Source organism: Fistularia commersonii, chromosome 19 (genome assembly GCF_037954325.1).
Source record: "Fistularia commersonii isolate RoL2024-O1a breed Wild chromosome 19, RoL_Fcom_v1.0, whole genome shotgun sequence".
Lineage (NCBI taxonomy): Eukaryota > Metazoa > Chordata > Actinopteri > Syngnathiformes > Fistulariidae > Fistularia > Fistularia commersonii.
In genome coordinates this window covers 9,476,084-9,493,253 of record NC_141302.1, presented here as the reverse complement: position 1 = coordinate 9,493,253, position 17,170 = coordinate 9,476,084, and the positions used below count along the sequence as shown (strand labels likewise).

Here is a 17,170-nt window from a genome sequence, read left to right as displayed (position 1 = left end):
TTGTCAAGTTTATCTTTCAAGCGTACCTGTCAAGTCAGATTTCATAATTGAGAAATAAGAATCAGTTGTGGTGGTTAAATCCTTCAGGTTCTCATGCCTTGCTATTTGTGATGTGATTTTGCTGTTTAAAGTGATATCTCTATGTTTGAGTTTTCAGACATTCTGGAATATTTTCCAAAAGGCTTGGAGATTATATTTTCAAATAATTGCTTATTTGGAATTGGAAAGTACATTTTTTTACATTTCAATTTGAAAAAAATCGAATTTTAACACGGATATCTTGCTCATTCAAATGAAATGCCTTTCTGATTTCAAGATTTCTTTGTTTTAAAATTTACATTTAAATTATTTCCCTAGACCATATGTGTCAAACTCAAGGCCCACGGGCCAAAAGTGGCCCACCACGTCATTTTATGTGGCCCGCGAGAACATTTTCCAAGTCTGTCTTGATATAAATAAGTCAAACGCATGCATTTTCCCACAATTCATCCCGTTCATGTTGCCCACCAAGTGACAGCATCCCTCCATTAGATCACAGTGTATTCACATCAATGCCATTTTCAACAAGTGAAATTGAGAAATACAAATGATCCCTAAATGTCCAGGAAGAGAAACATTGATACTGTTTCAAGAAAGATGAGAAAACCAATACGTGTTTGTGCGTCAAGGAAAAAAAAAGCGGTATGTCTTTTACGTTACGAGGCAGCATCGGTTGTCAGAGCACAATCTGTCTTCATTTTGACACCAAACACGTATGCCAAAGTTAACCTTCCAGAAAAACAAATTGTCCAAGAACTACAAGCCAAGCTCAGATGGCAGCAGAATGTGTTCACAAAAGCCGCATCCATAAACACTGCAGCAGTGAAAGCTAGCGTTGTTGCAGAGCAATTAGCAAAAAAAAATTTTTTTTTTTACATCTATGCAAATTCATTTGTAACATTTTGGATTTGAATGAGCAATAAATTCTGAGTTATTTAACATTGAGTAGTTACATTTATTTTACATTACATTTAGTTACATTTATAATTTATACAGTTACTTTTACATGTGGCCCTTTTAGTGCAACCATTATGTTGTAGTGGCCCTCTGTGACATCAAGTTTGACACCCCTGCCCAATCCACACACTGTATACCCTTTTCCATGAACAAGACATGAAAGTAGACCTATCACACCTACGGCACACCTTACCACTGGTTCACATCTTGCATACATGTCCTGCACCAGTCTAACATACTTTTCAGCCACTCCAGACATCCTCATACGATACCATAGTTCCTCTATTGTGTTTGTTTGTTTTTTTCTTTGTCTACAAATGCACAATACACCTCTCCCTGTACTTCTCTACCAGCATTCTCAAAGCAAGTGCTGCATCTGTAGTACTCTTTCTAGGCATGAAACCATACTGCTGCTCACAAATGCTGACGTCTGCACTCATTCTAGTTTCTATCCATCTTTCCCATAACTTCATTGTATGGCTCCTCAACTGTATCTCTGTTCTTCTCTCGTCTTGTACACCTTTCCTTTTATTCTGGCTGAAAGTCTTCTATCACATAGTACCCCTGACACTTCTCCACCCATTCCAACCTGCTTGGACCCGTCTCTTCACCTCTTTTCCACACTCTCCGTTGCTCTGGACTGTTGACCCTAAGTACCTGAAATCCTCCAGCTTCTCGATCTCCACTCCCTGTAGCCTCACCGTTCCACCTGAGTACCTCTCATTCACACACATATATTCTGTATCTCTCTAGTTGCTGCAATTCTGCCCACCCTACCGCTTCTTAAAAATGAGCACTATCACACTTCTTCCTCACTCCTGAAGCATCCTCTCACTGTCTAAGATCCTGTTAAATAATTTAACCAGAAACTCTACCGCTGCCTCTCCTAGACGCTTCCATACCTCCACAGGTGTATCATCAGGACCAGCTGCCTTTCCACTCTTCATCCTCTTCAATGCCTTCCTCACCTCACTTTTACTGATCTAGACTACTTTGTTGTCTTCTACCATTGCCTCTTTCATTTTCCCTCATCCATCAGCTCTTCAAAGTACTCCTTCCATCCTCCCATCACTGTTCTAGCATTTGTGAATGCATTTTCTTCTGTATCCTTAATCACTCAAACTTGTTGTACATTCTTTCCCTCTCTATATCTCTGTATAAATCACTCTCGCCCTCCTTACTGTCCAACCTGGCACACAAGTCATCATATGGCCATCGTTTGTCCTTTGCTACCTTTACCTTACACTGCATCTCCATGTACTCCTATGTGTTCACTTCAGTCCCTTCAGTGTCCCACTTCTTTTATGCAAACTGCTTTAGCTGTATAATCTTTAGCTGTATAATCTCCTGCACTTCCTCATTCCACCACCAAGTCTCCTGATCTACTTTCCTTCCAGACAATACACCAAGTACTCTCTTACCTCTTCCTGATCTCGTAAGCTGTAGTTGTCCACCCAGAGCCTTTTTAAACACCACCCTGAAAACCATACAACACACCTCCCTTTTCAGCATTCACCACTTTGCCCTCTGTTCTACCTTTGTCCTCTTTATTTTTCTTGTCACCAGAGTCATCCTACAGAGTCAGGGTCATCCTTAGCGAGCTGGTTTTCTTCCTGTGATGAGAAAGTAGGACACGATAACTGCTTACACCATCATGCCAGACGGCATGTGCAGTCATGACAGCTTCTTCAGTTTGATGTTTGGACATTCGAGCACTGCGAATGGTAAACCGTACAAAGTCTCCAATGTTTTGTGGAAAGATGTCCCATCTGCTCCTTAGCTGATGCCGCTGCACAGCACGTCAGAGGAGTGACTTTGGTGACGTGTCCCAGAAGTAGTTTCCGGATGTGTGTGTGCTGTTCGTCATTTTCAGTTGAACTGTCCAAATTTTAGACTACTTCAGACATGAATGGATAACCCCCCCCAAAACAAAATCACAAACCCAAGGAGCTCTGAAAAGAAACATTTATTCTTCATCTCTTACAAAAGTGTATCTGGCAGTATTATTATTGATGTCTTTATAAAAAAACAAACAAAAAAAAAAAAACATTAGGTCTCCACTGAATGATTTGGACAAATCAGTGACTCGGCCTCACCAACGTCCACCTCTTCCTTTCCCCTTTTCTTCCCCATCAACTTTGTCATACAGTTTGTCTGTACGCTTCTAACTTCTGCTCAGTTTTCCTGATTTTATTGACATTAACAAAAAATAATATGAGTGCAAAGCAGTGATACTTTGGGGTGTGGTATAAACTGACTTTGATTCTAACAGGACAAAAGGAGGAAAGGAGGTTGTTGACGTCAGGGAGACAAAGCCTGAGTGAGCCTGTAAGTATAACCAGGCCCCTTTTCTAAAACACCATCAGTGCTATCAGTCCTTATGAATTGTTTTTTATTGTTTTGTTTTTGCCACATGAAAAGACATAACTGTTATACTTTCACACCCTGCTGGGCAGTCTTTTTTTCTTTGATGTTTTCTGGCCTTCCTCCTGGTCCATCAATAGAGGTGCTCTGTCTGCATGTTTAGCCCATGAGGTATCCCCTGAAAACACACAGGAATATCATTTGATAAAACCGTAATGTGGAATAAGATTGAACACGAGCTCTGTAATACATTACATGTGTAAATACATGTAATTATGTAGCATCAAATGTTAATTTGTCAAGTGGTAACTGAGGACATGACATTAAAATCTGCAAGACGATACATAAAAATGCATGTAAGCGAAGTTGTAAACCACCATGATTTGAAGTTTACAAAGATAATTAGGCTTAGGGTTTACTCACGGCAGCTTCATGCGCATGAACACCCTGGCCATGAAGAAGCTGAGAAGGACGCTGACGAAGCCGATGAAGAGCAGCAGGAAGCGGTTGAGTTTGGGGATGTTGGGAGCATTCGATCGGTCCAGGATGATAAAGCCCAAGCCGCCCATCGTGAACAAGAAACTGGATGCCAGTCCTTCCATGATGTACTGTCCGTTTACTCTGGAGAAAACAACGGGCCCGTGTGAGCTACGTTGGTTTCATGGTAAGTCCACGAACTCTGCATCTGTGTGAGAAATCGTACCTGTACGCAAGGAAGGCCACTGGTCGCTGGTGTCCGTGCTCGTCAGTCATTGAACCCACACTGGGAGGTTCGACTATGACATCGTAGATGATACCTGTGGTGATGAAAATGAGTCATGACATTAAACTTTTGAAGGAGCACCATGACTAAATAAGATAAAAGCATTGAAAGTGTCGGAGCAGTTTGCATTTTCACCGCTTGGCAGACACTTAAGACTTCCATTGGTTTGTGTTACTAGCTTAGCAGTGTACTTCCTTTCTTGTGTATATTTTTAAGCAGCTTGCTTTCTGTTATTGATTTGAACGCGTTCGTTTAAGAGTCGAAGTCTTCTTTCTTTTTTGTAGTCGGTTTTAGAATAATAAGTTTCCCTTTACAGACACAGTGCCAGCAGCCTACATCAATGTTAGCTTAGCAAGCTAGTTTACCTCCTGTGATGAGAAAGTAGGACACGATTACAACCGCATACACCGTCATGGCGGACGGCATGTGCAGCCATGACGGCTTCTTCAGTTTGATGTTCGGACATTCGAGCACTGCAAACGGTAAACTGTACAAAGTCTCCATGGTTTGTGGAAAGATGTCCCGTCTACTCTTCAGCTGATGCCGCTGCACAGCACGTCAGAGGGCGACTTAAGTGACGTGTCCCGGAAGTACACAGAGTCCGGATGTGTGTGTGCTGTTCGTCATATTCCCTTGAACTGTAGCTCAAGCAGAGTTCAGCACGAATGTAACTCGACTGGGACGTCCCCCTTAAAAGACAGATCTTTATATTTTTTTTCCTTAAAATACAGTAACTTTAAGAAAGCCCGCCTACATGTGCTTCTATCCATTTTGAAGTCCCTTTCCCCCTGCACCTACAATGCAGCCACTGACGTTGTGTTTGCAAGGTTGGGGGTTTTAGTTGCCTGTGATGCAGCTGGCTATTCAATAATTCTTTTATGAGTTAGTTTTATTAGTTTAGCTTATGACTGAAATACATTGGATCTGTCTTTAGTACCTTTTGGGGAAAATCGTTGGGAGAATTTGAATGTTGACTCTTCCATTATCTGTGTTGTAGGCCCGCACGTTAAAATCAAATGCTCCCCTTTGGTTGCAGTGATTTGTCAAGTTTGTTTGAGCTTGTGGTTGAATTGAGCTTTGCTATCACCCTTGAATTCTTTCCCAGGGCATACTCAAGCAGATGATAGTGAAGTTTGCTTGAAAGATCAGTCTTCAAAAATTGAAAAACTTTACCTGAAGAATCAAAATTGCCTTTATTGTCATTGCAGGACACATTGAGATTGGAAAGCTACATCCTTTGGTGTGAACGGCAAATCAAGGGAAAACAAAGCTATGCGTAAGCCCTGCCTTTGAATTCTTATTAAATGTTAGCCAAATGTTATACCAAAAAACTGTGGAAAAAATTATACTGATAGATAAATGATGACAGGAGGTTGAATTTTTTTTTTTTATTGTTGAGGTACAAACACACATTTTACTTTGATTTTTGGCTCTGAGCTTGCGCCTTGAGCACCTTGACGACAATCTTCTGCTCCTCAATCAGGAAAGCGCGCTTGATTCTGAGAATGAAAGAAGTGCATGAACCATTTCTTGAAAATTGGAATCAAAAGCTTTATTTGCATGTGCTTGGAATATAATACATTCTAAAACTGATTGTTTACCTGTCACGCACACACTTGGCGCACATGGAGCCTCCGTAGGCCCTGCTGACATGCTTCTTGGTCTTGGAGAGCCTCATTAGAACCTGAGGTCTAACAGCTCGAATCTACAGGAAAACAAACGGCAGTCATTGGAGGAGAGCTAGTGTCAAGTAAAGACATCCACTGACACAGCAGCAGTCTAAACATGGTCCCACATTAAAAATTAAGAATATTTGATTTGCTATTATGCATTATACAGGCTAAAAAAATAAGGAAATTAATTTTCTGCATTCATGTTAAAAATGTTTTTCAAAGTCCCTCGGAACTCATGGGAGCCATCAGCAATGTGTCGCCTCGGTCTAATTACGCCGTCAAAGCTGATTGAGCCATTAGACAAATCACAAAAATCTCCTCTGCATGTTCTTGGCTCCATGGGAAAATACAGAACTAGCTTATTGAACAAAGATACAAAAAGCAAATTCCTGTGTGAACCTTTTCACAACAGAAAAGATTTATCAGAGAAAAACAATGATGCCCACAATCTTAAATTATGTTCTATTGATAAGTAGGAATAAAACAAAAAAATCAACAGCACATTCAAAATATAGAATTTCAAAAGCAACAAGATAAAACATGTGTGAAATAGAAGCATAACAATCTAGTTTAATTCCAAATGGCTTTTCAGTTTTAGTTGGCCATAATAGCAGTATTACCAAGCCCCGTATTGCAGAGTATAAACTTCAAAATTTATTTTGAAGATAATGTTGAATTGTCACTATAAGCTGAGTTGTAGTTGATATTTGCAACATATCAAAAGCTGTGATAACTTGCACAGCTTAAAATGCCCCACCACAGTACTCTTCTATAAATCCTACACCTAACTTCTGCTTAATGATTCGTTTTACACAAACCAATTCCTCTAGTAAAAACCTGAAGCAGTGTTTCAGTTGTTTTTAAATAACACATTTTTCAAACATTTATCTGGGGGCAACTACCACTACTAGGTTAAACTCAGTTGAATGTCACCAGATATTTTGCCTGGCAGTCTAACATGAGACACATCACCACATTTGCAAACACCTGTGCTGTATGCAGCGAGGACTCAGACAGGAGATACTATGCTCTCTCAGGTACTCCACACACTGATCTGATCAGTGTTGAACAAATGTGAAACATTATATTCATTCTATATCGATAGCCGCTTTACTTTGTTTGCTAAGGGCCCTAAAGAAATCAGCAGGAAGAACTTAGGGAATGCATATTGGGGTAATGTGTATCATTATCAGGCTCATGAGCCACTTTTGAACCAAGCGCATCCTGAAAACCAAGGATTTGCGACAGTGGTATACGGTAAAACAGGATTGAGTTTAAAAAAACCTCTCATGGTGAAGATGAATCTGACAACCAAGGTGGCCTACTGTAGACTACTTCAGATGACAATTATTTTGATGATACTCCTGGAATGCGAAAAGGTCAACTGGAAAAGATATACCCTAAGACAACTCCAAACAAAACATGTTATCCTAGGTGTTTAATTAATCCCAAATGCTAGGACTAGATTCATGTTTAATAAAACTTGAACCAAGATCAAAGAAACATATATATTGATGATGTGGATTGACTATGAAAAAGGCCAATAGCTGACTCACATAAGTGACACCTTATACTCTTAAATGACATGTAAATTCTTAGCAGCACAGAACAATAAAAAGGCATTTTAGTACACCATAGAAAAAGTAGCACGTTTCAGCTTGACCTCTGAAAACATACAACTCAGGGTGTTTGAAACTACAGAACTGATATAAAATCAAGGTGCAGCCACTTACACCACGCAGCCTTCCTGGGCAGATGCCACATGCCGACTTGGGGGCTTTGCCAACCTTCTTGGTGTACAAGTACACAATTCGGTTACCAGGCGTCCGTGACCTGCAACCATAAGTAAGAGGCGGTTATGGCGCTCATTCAATAATAGTTTAGACGGCTCAGTATCAGTCTCTTCGCTCAGCACACTTACAGTCTGGTTTTGTTGGAGGCGGTGTTGTAGGACAACCTACGGCGGTATGTCAGACGTTGCACCATCTTTAACCTGCAAAGAAGACAGATCAGCGATGCTAACCCTGGTAGCGTCAATAAAGCTACATAGCTAGCTACAACCTAACTAACCAAACGTTATGTCACTTTTGGAATTTGAACGGATAACGTTACCCCTACGAGTTGTTTAATGGAAAATAAGCGATTTATAAAGCAACTCTACAGCTTTCGTTGAATGGGCCGACAGCGGCCTTCGTCGCCCGGAATCGGCGTAAAAAATATACCGCAGGATCAACAATCTTATTAAATGTTCCGACTGTTGGAATTGATACGTTGTCAACAACTTCGTTGTGCCGTAAAATCCACCTTAGTAACAGCCAAGAAGGGGATTGAACAGGATTCTAAAAGCAAAATGTCGCAGAGCAACACAGATTCCACCATACCTGTTGATGCCACAACCGGAAGAGGAAGGACATACGCGCGGCGAAAGGTTAAATTAACTCCATCCCGCTTGTGGCTTGTCTGCCCCCTGCTGGTTGTTAAGGTAACTACAACATCCCACTCGCTAGTCGCCAAACCTACAAACCTACTTCTGAATAAGCATTTGAAAGGCCTTTTTTGGTTTATACAAAGTGTGGGAATGAAAGTGTGTGTGCGTGTGCGTGTGTGCGCGCGTGTGTGTTTGTTTGTGTATATGTATAAATAAATTTACACTGAGAAATGTTCCACATAACTGTCGAGCATCATAATTTTCATGGTGCATGTTATAGGTCCAGACGTAATGTCGACTAAGTCCTGAATTCAGATTTTCGAAGAATATAGGTACTTCCAATTTGCTAGAATGTGAATATATATGAACTTGGGTATGCCATTAGGGTTTTTCAAATTTGAAGATTTGAAGACAGTATAAATATTGTCCAGTAGATGGAAGCAGAGTGATGCGCAGGATGAAATGGGACGGGACGCAGACAGGATGAAAATATTGCAGTTTTGAAAACTTTTGCCCGATGTATGTGGTTGAAGTAGTTTGTATGGGGGTAGGGGGGGTAGTGTTTCTGCTGCTTTTTAGCCTCTGTATTACAAGTTCTAACTCACTCCACGAAATATTGATGTAACTGCTCTTGTAATTTCTGAGTGATTCTGATGACAGTCAAACAAACAATGTTGGTTTAATAGTTGGAGGGATTGTAATTCTACATATGATTGACCGTCTTGAAATCAAGAAGTCAACAGCATCTATGGCTTTTTCAGAATCTACACAAGCTGAATTATTGCACTTTCACTCCACTGTTGTTTTCAAAGCATCTGAGCGATTGCCCTTTCATGGCTCCCTTATTGGCTCCACCTATTTTGGTCCTGCTGCAAATGCCAACTCCCAGATATCTGCAGCAAACACACCTTCGGTCTAAAAATATGAGGGACAAAAAGCTGGAGCTGGCTGGCTTTCAAAGAGGTGCATTTGCCAAGCTCAGCCAACAGATGGAGAGCTTGGCATCCTTATTAGATAAGGCATGTGGCAAAAGCTTAGTTCAGTGACAACAGTTTTGAGGCTCTGAGCATTGGCACGTCACATATGGTCAAAGGGGGTGTTTGAACTTTCTTTTGGTTGACAGTGAAAATGACTTCGTTAACTTGGACTTTTGGAATAAGCTCCTGATGCGTGACTAAAATATTGCACAAAAAAATGACTCATTGTTCACTTGATTAGCTGTAACACGACTGTCTCAACATGTCACGTGGCCACAATCCAAATTGTTATTTTTTTTTACCTGAGCTTCCCTGTAGTTCAGACACTCAGTGTCTTCCTTGATGGAAATTCTGAAACCCCCGTTCTGAGATTCCCCCATGCGACAGACTTGATTTTTCATTGGGTTTAGGATTTAAAACGCAGGAGGTCTTTAGGGCCATCTGTCCAAATAGATATTTAATTCTGAGAAAATGTATGAAGTCTGAAATTTAAAACATAACTGACTTTTTTTTTCTTGTATGAATTGGGATGGTCATCTTATTAGCTTTGAATGCAAAGATCCTTTTATTAATATACAATCTTGCTCCAGAGACTGAAACGGATAAATAAAAAGTAGTATGCATGAATCTTTTCTTATATTTTGCTAAAATAATAATTTTGTATTTGAAAAAAAATTGTATTTGTTCATAAGGGTGTAGCTTTGGAAAAATAAACAATTTCTCCCAGATATTGAAATTAGTATATAAAGGATATACTAATAAAGGTCTCTCACACAGGGCATCAAAAAGATTTGCACTAATTCCAAATAATACTGAGGAGTTGCACACTTACACACACAAGCTCAAATAAAAATGGTCAGAAATCTTAGGCTTGTCAAAAGTAATTGATCTTAATCCCTCCCTCCCCCATAAGGTTGTCTTACATTACTGCTCGTACTTTCTGGCTCATCAGACCTGACTGGTGAAAGAGGAACCATATCACCTAAAGTGCACTTGATTATGCAAGCCTCTCTGGCCCCCTCCTCTCCACATCTCCTTGGGTATTCTGTGTAATCTGCTGAGATTTAAACCTGCTGCTCCTGTTTAATAAATCCACTGCGATTAAATTAGAATTACAGCTCTGCTTTTGCCTTCCTGGTGACATCATAGCATGGAACAGTTTCTTTTTTCTTTTTTTTTTTTGCAACTCCCCTCATATCCCATGCCCAAGCTAGAGGTGTGATACTTTGGCCGGAGCTGACATGTTCCTCCTTTCTACTAACCACACGTGCAGGGATGCTATTCAACTGTACACCACAACCCTCCAACCCCAAAGCTCATTGCTGCAGCCTAGCAGGGCAAGCCATCTGGGGGCGGGGGGTGGGGGGGTGCAAGGATTAACCTCAGAATGCAGCCTCCCCAGTATCAATGCAACACTGATTTATCACTCAGCTCCTAAACCCAGCTTTAAAAAAATGCCCACCCAAACAATCAGCCTCTTCTCCATTCCTCTGGTCTGACTGGTGGTCTCTTGAAGCTAACCAATTTGATATTTTATGACATTTTAAGCTGCCAAAGGTCCCATGGACGAAGAGCACATGTTAACTTCCTGTTCTTATCAGATATGAGGGATGGAGTGAGCAGATCAATCTGTCCCCTCTGTCCTATTTGTCCTGCTCTAGCTTTGTTCTGCAATGGTTAAATACTGTAAGGTCACAAAAAAATTAAGAGTGATATGACTATTTTTTTCTTTTTTTAATTTTAGCTGAGATCATGGCCCGGGTAAAGAGATCTATTTAAGTGAATTATTCTACCTTAATGCACAGTGTAAGTTCGGCAGCCACTACAAATGGAGCTGGACAATATGGCAAAAAATTAGTATCCTGATATTCATAAATCCATCAAGTAAAGTCAGTTGGATAAGGAGTAGCTTCATTCTGTTTAATTAAAAACTTGTCAGTTACTTAAATGTAGGGATCAATGTCACTGATTAGACATTTAATTACAATTTCTACAATGTTGTCATATGACACTTGGGTTTGGCCCAATCATAACCCTGAGTGCATGATAAGCAGTATAGATAATGAATGAATGGAATACGTATGAAAACTCTCCTGGAATCCTAGTTATTGTACAACATTTAATGTTATTGATGCCTTTTAGAATATTAGAAATGAGACTTTTATTATTATTATTTACTGTTTGGCTTTTGGCAAACTTAACTGGCCAGAACACACAACACCTGTAAGAAGAAAAAAACTTTGTTTCTGTGTTGTACAGTGATGGCTGTTGATTCCAGAGCGTAACCTTACAATTCAATTACTACAATCTGCTCAAAAGTTGAGTCACGTCTGTGGGAGAAATGTTCATTTCTGACTCATGTAATGGATCATATTAAATCACTGCTCGATGTTTCACCATCAGAGGTCACTTTTCCGGTAAATAATGATGTACATGATGTTTTGACAGAATCACCAGAAATGCAAGTCAAGTCAAATACATATCAAGCAGGATTTAATCCTGCCTGAATTAAAATTAGCTTTCAACAGTCAGAAAAAGACTCTTACTCAAAGTTTAACTAGAGAACACACATTTGTTTACTCTGAGTCTTATTGAGACACTAATGTACCAAAAATCTCTCCCAGCAACCAAAAGTGCCCAGTATTTGATATCACAAAGACTTTCAGAATTAGAGGTCTGATCATGTGATGATTTACATTAGTTTGGAGTTTTTCAGTGTATCCAGCTAGTCACTACAGGTTTGCTGCGCAATGCTGAGCAGGCAGTGCGTGTGGCTTTTTGACCGAAAATTCTGCCTGCTGCCTCTGGAAAGGACTGTTAAAGACCAAGGTGACTAAACTGAAACAAAAGTTTGAGCCAAATAGTCAAGCAGCAAGTGAACTCTCTCTACAGAGCTCCATAAAACTGAGGAAGTCTCCATAGTCCACTGACTACACTTATGTGGTTCATCAGCAAGTTTTCCTAATTTAATTTGATGTTATTTGATATATTGCTGTTTACCAACTTTTCAACCATCATTAATACTGGATTTAAAAAAAAGGCACAAAACTATTTCAAGAGCAGAATGAATGAACTCAAACAAATGTCCCAACTGAAGAACCACAAAGGAGGATATTTGTTGAATACGTTAGTCATGACCTCAGTATTTGTTGGAGCACTTTCTGTGGGACAAGTAGTTGCAGTGTGGAGAGGTGATCGCCATGGTGATACAATCAGAATAATGGTGTTTTCTTGCGATTGAATTGACGCATACACTGCGTGCATTATTAGGCGAGTTGTATTTTTGAAGTTTCATTTTGTTATCGTACAACCACAGGTGCTCTTGGTCAATCCAAAATGTTATCAAACCCTCAAACCTGAACATTTAAGTTGCAAAAGTGAAGTTTTTTCCTTTCTTCCAAGAATATCTAAATGTACGCCATTATTAGGCAGCTATTAGTGTGCCTAATTATTATGCAAAAAAATGAAAAACAAAGATTTTCCCAACTCACTTGTGTATTTTCACTCACTTGTTTATTGTTAAAGTGAGAATAATAAACTAACTCAAAATTTACATTAACATTTCTGAAAATTAAAAAAAAACCTCAGTGAGAAATATAGCCATGCTTCTTTTCACAAATAATCGCATTACATCCATTCCTAGAGTCAGTTAGTTTCTTGACTGTTGGAATCAACTTTTTGTGCAGCCACAACCACAGCCTCCCAGACACTGTTCAGAGAGGTGTACTGTTTAAAATTCCTGCTTAAAGATGGCCCATAAGTTCTCAATAGGGCTTAGGTCAGGTGAAGAAGGGGGCAATGTCATTAGTTTTGAAACTTTAAGGCCTTTACTGGCCAGCCACACAGTGGAGTACTTTGATGCATGTGATGGAGGTTGTCTTGCACAAAAATCAAAGTCTCCTTGAAAGATCCAAACTCTTGCCTGTACCACTGCTCGAAGAAAGCGTCTCCTAAAAATTGGCAGTAGGTCTGAGAGTTGATTTTGAGTTCATTTTCAACCTGAAAACGTCCAACTAGCTCATCTTTGATAATACATGGCCATACCAGTACCCCACTTCCACGTTGCTGGCGTCTGTGCAGTGGAGCTCTGTGTCCATTACTGATCCAACCACGAGCCCTCCCATCTGCTTTGTCAAGAGTCACTCTCATCTCATCAGTCCACTAAGCCTTTGAAAAATCTGTCTTCAGATATTTCTTGGCCCATTCTTGACGTTTCAGCTCATGTGTCTTGTTCAGAGGTGGTTGGGTTTCAGCCTTTCTCACCTTGGCCATGTCTGAGAACTGAACACCTCGTATTTCTTGACACGGCAGTTAGGTTGCAGTTGTGGAATATGGCAGCACTGGAGGATAATGGGTTCCTGGTAGCTTCATGTTTGATTCTTCTCAAATCTTTGGTGGTTAATTTGTGTCCTTTCTTCACAGCACATTTCTTGTGACCCTGTTGACTATTTGGTTCTGTGATCACGTCCCAATATCTTGGATATTTCCAAGGTGCTGCATCCCTCTGCAAGAACATTTACAATTTTTGACTTTTCAGAGTCAGTTAAATCTCTTGTTTGGCCCATTTTTCCCGAGGAGAAGAATCTACCTAATAATTATGCACACCTTGATATAGGGTGTTGATCTCTTTAGGCCACACCCTCCCTCAGTACACAAATGAATATCGCCTGATATGCATTTAATCCAATAAGCATTCAGGCTTATACAGCTTGGAGTTGGAAATTATGGATAAAATGATGATATGGTCAAAATAATCACTTGCCTAGTAATTGTGCACACAGTGTAGTTGTTTATGACCTTTTTCAGCAGAATGCTTTTTCACATAGGTCACCCTTATCAGTAGGTTATCATTTCATCATGTAACATTTACTTTTTTTTCTCTACCAGAACTTCATTGGAGCAAAATATATGAGAATCATATAGACTGACCAAAACTTTCATTTTAGCCAGTCATAGATATTTTGTACTTACTGTACATAAATACTGATATTGGTGTTTTGTGCATCCATTCAATTTTTCCATTTAAATGATTGTAATGCAATGCTATAATGCTGTTTTTTGACCGCCATCCATTTAGAGTCTCAGTTTCAGCTCTAATCAGCACCATTACTTTGCGATCAAGCTGGCCTGTGGATTATCAATTTGTTAGTCTCTTAAAAGGAATCACTGCTGAAATGATTTGCCCCCACCCCCTGTTTTTCAGATAACATGGTCTCCTCCACTTTATCTTTAAACAATCTTGCTTTTGTCACAAAACTCTAAGGCAGACCATTTGTCTTTTCGAATACATTTAGGTTGGTAGGTACTTCATTCATCCCCAAGGGGAAATTTCACAACTCAGCCATTTTAGGGGTCTCATTGATTCACTGTTTTCCTGCCGAGCCTCCCAATGGTGTTTGTGCCCGTTTCGCTTTGCTGACCACATTTTCCTAAGGGGCAGGTGGTCTGTCCAAGCCTCTTTGTACAGACTTGTGGTGGTGGGAGGGGGTTGCTTATATGGGGCTTTTAGTATCCAATCTGAATCATGTCTCTCTGAAAAAACACCTTGGGATTCTGTGGTTTCAGTGCTTGTTGCTGTTTAAAAAAGAAAAAAAAAAGAAATATGTAAAACAAAATCAGTAATGTTCCTCAGTCAATTGCCCTTTTCACAACACCGGAAAAACTTGCTTGGTTATCATCACTCTATCTATCCCCCCGCTGCCCCATTGCTGACAAATCCATACAACTATGTGGGACACAAAGGCTCGGATTTAGCTGCCGGGCCAAAAGCGAGGGTGGGTCAGGCGGGGGGCAGGGCTGGCATGGAAATTTCTGTTGTTTTGTCACTGAAGAGATTTCGGACAAATCAAAACAAGGGCAACGGTCACCCCGTCAACCCCTCTTCTTCCCCACCTCGTCCCACATGACATGTGACCAGTCATCACTTTTATGTTGGAAATTCAGCCAGATCAGGAGTCGGGAGGCGTGTTGGTGCGGGGGCAGAGGCTGCGAGTGCGTCAGGGCCTATTGTTGAAAAGAGCTGATGCCCTGCATGGATCTCATCTGATAGACAAAAATATTGACAAGTCTAACTTGAAGAGGAGAGGTGGTGAGGGTGTGTGCTGATGGGATCCATGTCATTCAGCTGTCGTGACAGATGTTGCGTGTTTCACAGGCGCTAATTAAACTAACCTTCGGATTTACTTTCACAGTTCAGTCGAGCCATTTTTTTGAATGAAGGAATTGTCCAGGTTATACTCATAAAACTGTTTGAAAATTGAAAATTGGCTCAAAATTTTTGCTCGATATTGTAAACTCTGGGTTTGTTCATCCACCTTTACAGCCGCCAGCATGAACATTTTACCCTGATTTAGCTGTGAACATTGGAGTGAGTGAATGGGAAAATTATTTGGTTGTTTTTAGAAAAACAATGCACTCTACTTTCACTGGTAAGAAGTAACAAACAGGAAGAGGGATTTATTGTTTTAGATAATATTCATGTCGACGGCATCATCATGTTTCACAAATTCATGTCGATGATATTTGCAAATGTGTATGTTTTTTTTCCCACTTTTCATTCAGTGGTTTTCTGATTGCTTGTTTTCAGTGTCAACAACTGTTACAGTAAAACCCTGCAAAGGATGGTGGAGGGAGGTTTAAGTACAAGAAAAAAACCTAATTCAACATGTATTTTTAAGAGAAAGGGAAAAGACAAATTTTACTTTTCAGAGGAAATTTTTCCCATGAAAATACAACAGTAATTTGAGCAACAATGAAATGTTGAAGTATACATATTATTTTTTACTTATTAAAAGTTAAATATGACAAAAAAGTATTGGAATTTAGCTTTTCGAATTAAGTACAGACTGCACAGTGGTGCAGTGGTTAGAGCTTCTGCTTCACTGTAAGAGGGACCCTAGTTTGGGGCCTTTCCATGTGGAGTTTGCAAGATCTCCCTGTGTCCTCTGGGTTCTCTGGTTTCCTCCAACAGTCCAAAAACATGCAGAAAGTTAATTTGGAAAAAATGGAAAATTCTCCAGATGTGTGACTAACAGAAAATGGTTGTTTGTCTCTAAAGAACTGTCTCAGAAAATTAGAATATTGTGATAAAGTTTTTTATATTCTGTAATGCAATTACAAAAACAAAAATGCTATACATTCTGGATTCATTACAAATCAACTGAAATATTGCAATCCTTTTGTTATTTTGATATTGCTGATTATGGCTTACATCTTAGGAAACCTCAAAAATCCTATCTCAAAATATTAGAATATCATGAAAAAGTAATTTTTTGGTTTTTTAATTGCATTACAGAAGATAAAGAACTTAATCACAATATTCTAATTTTCTGAGACCGTTCTGTATATGTATCTGTGCGAGTTTCTTCCGATTTCTACAATTTACCTCCTCAATCATAAAACATGATTACATTTAAATTTCCCCAGCATGTGAGTGAGAGAGTGAATGGTTGAATGTTTCTATATGTGGCCCTTCGATCAACTGGCAACCTGTCCATTGTGTACCCTGCCTCTCATACAGTGGCAGCTGGGATAGGTTCCAGCACCCCTGTGACCTTAAGTGCAGGATAAGGTGTAGAGAATGAATGAATGAATGAATGAATGAATGAATGAAAATCAAATCCGCAGTTTTAACTGCTTTTCTGACCGAACTGCAGGGAGTAGTGATTGCAATCAGAACCTCAGTCAACAGAGTTTGCTTGTGAAGAATATCAGATCAGTATGTTTTATTTCCATTAAATGATTCAGATTATGCTGAAGTAAGAACATTTTTATGCGGATTCTTGAAACATCTTTTTTCATGACAGCAAACAAAAAACTTTTATAATGTTGATAACATTGGCTTCTGATCCCCAAGCTGTAGAAAGAAGGGATTTTACAATTTCTCTTAACGCACCATAACAACATCCAGAACATGCCCTTTCTTCCAAAAAAAAAAAAAAAACAGACTTCTTGAAAAACCAAATAGTTT

At 39.6% G+C, this 17,170-nt stretch overlaps 2 protein-coding genes across 2 annotated transcripts; both read right to left on the bottom strand.

Moving 5' to 3' along the window:
- Positions 1–2,947: 2,947 nt before the first annotated feature.
- Positions 2,948–4,707, bottom strand: ostc (oligosaccharyltransferase complex subunit). Its single transcript, XM_086165806.1, has 4 exons — positions 4,489–4,707; positions 4,064–4,157; positions 3,784–3,981; positions 2,948–3,538 (listed from the first exon to the last, which is right to left on the bottom strand). The coding sequence occupies exons 1-4, from the start codon at positions 4,625–4,627 to the stop codon at positions 3,520–3,522; spliced, it is 450 nt and encodes a 149-aa protein (XP_086021932.1). The 5' UTR covers positions 4,628–4,707; the 3' UTR covers positions 2,948–3,519.
- Positions 4,708–5,496: 789 nt separating this feature from the next.
- On the bottom strand, positions 5,497–8,213 carry rpl34 (ribosomal protein L34). The gene is made up of 5 exons (XM_086166534.1): positions 8,178–8,213; positions 7,718–7,789; positions 7,530–7,629; positions 5,725–5,828; positions 5,497–5,622 (listed from the first exon to the last, which is right to left on the bottom strand). Exons 2-5 carry the CDS (start codon positions 7,780–7,782, stop codon positions 5,538–5,540), a joined length of 354 nt encoding a protein of 117 aa, XP_086022660.1. The 5' UTR covers positions 7,783–7,789; positions 8,178–8,213; the 3' UTR covers positions 5,497–5,537.
- Between the last annotated feature and the right edge of the window lie 8,957 nt (positions 8,214–17,170).

Coding starts and splice junctions, on each gene's coding strand:
- rpl34 (XM_086166534.1), bottom strand. CDS start 7,782: ATGGTGCAACGTCTGACATACCGCCGTAGGTTGTCCTACAACACCGCC. Junction 5,829..7,529: donor GCCCAGGAAGGCTGCGTGGT/GTAAGTGGCTGC, acceptor GTTTTCCTGTAG/ATTCGAGCTGTTAGACCTCA. Junction 5,623..5,724: donor GCCAAGTGTGTGCGTGACAG/GTAAACAATCAG, acceptor TTTCATTCTCAG/AATCAAGCGCGCTTTCCTGA.
- ostc (XM_086165806.1), bottom strand. CDS start 4,627: ATGGAGACTTTGTACAGTTTACCGTTTGCAGTGCTCGAATGTCCGAAC. Junction 4,158..4,488: donor CTACTTTCTCATCACAGGAG/GTAAACTAGCTT, acceptor TCATCACCACAG/GTATCATCTACGATGTCATA. Junction 3,982..4,063: donor GTGGCCTTCCTTGCGTACAG/GTACGATTTCTC, acceptor TGTTTTCTCCAG/AGTAAACGGACAGTACATCA.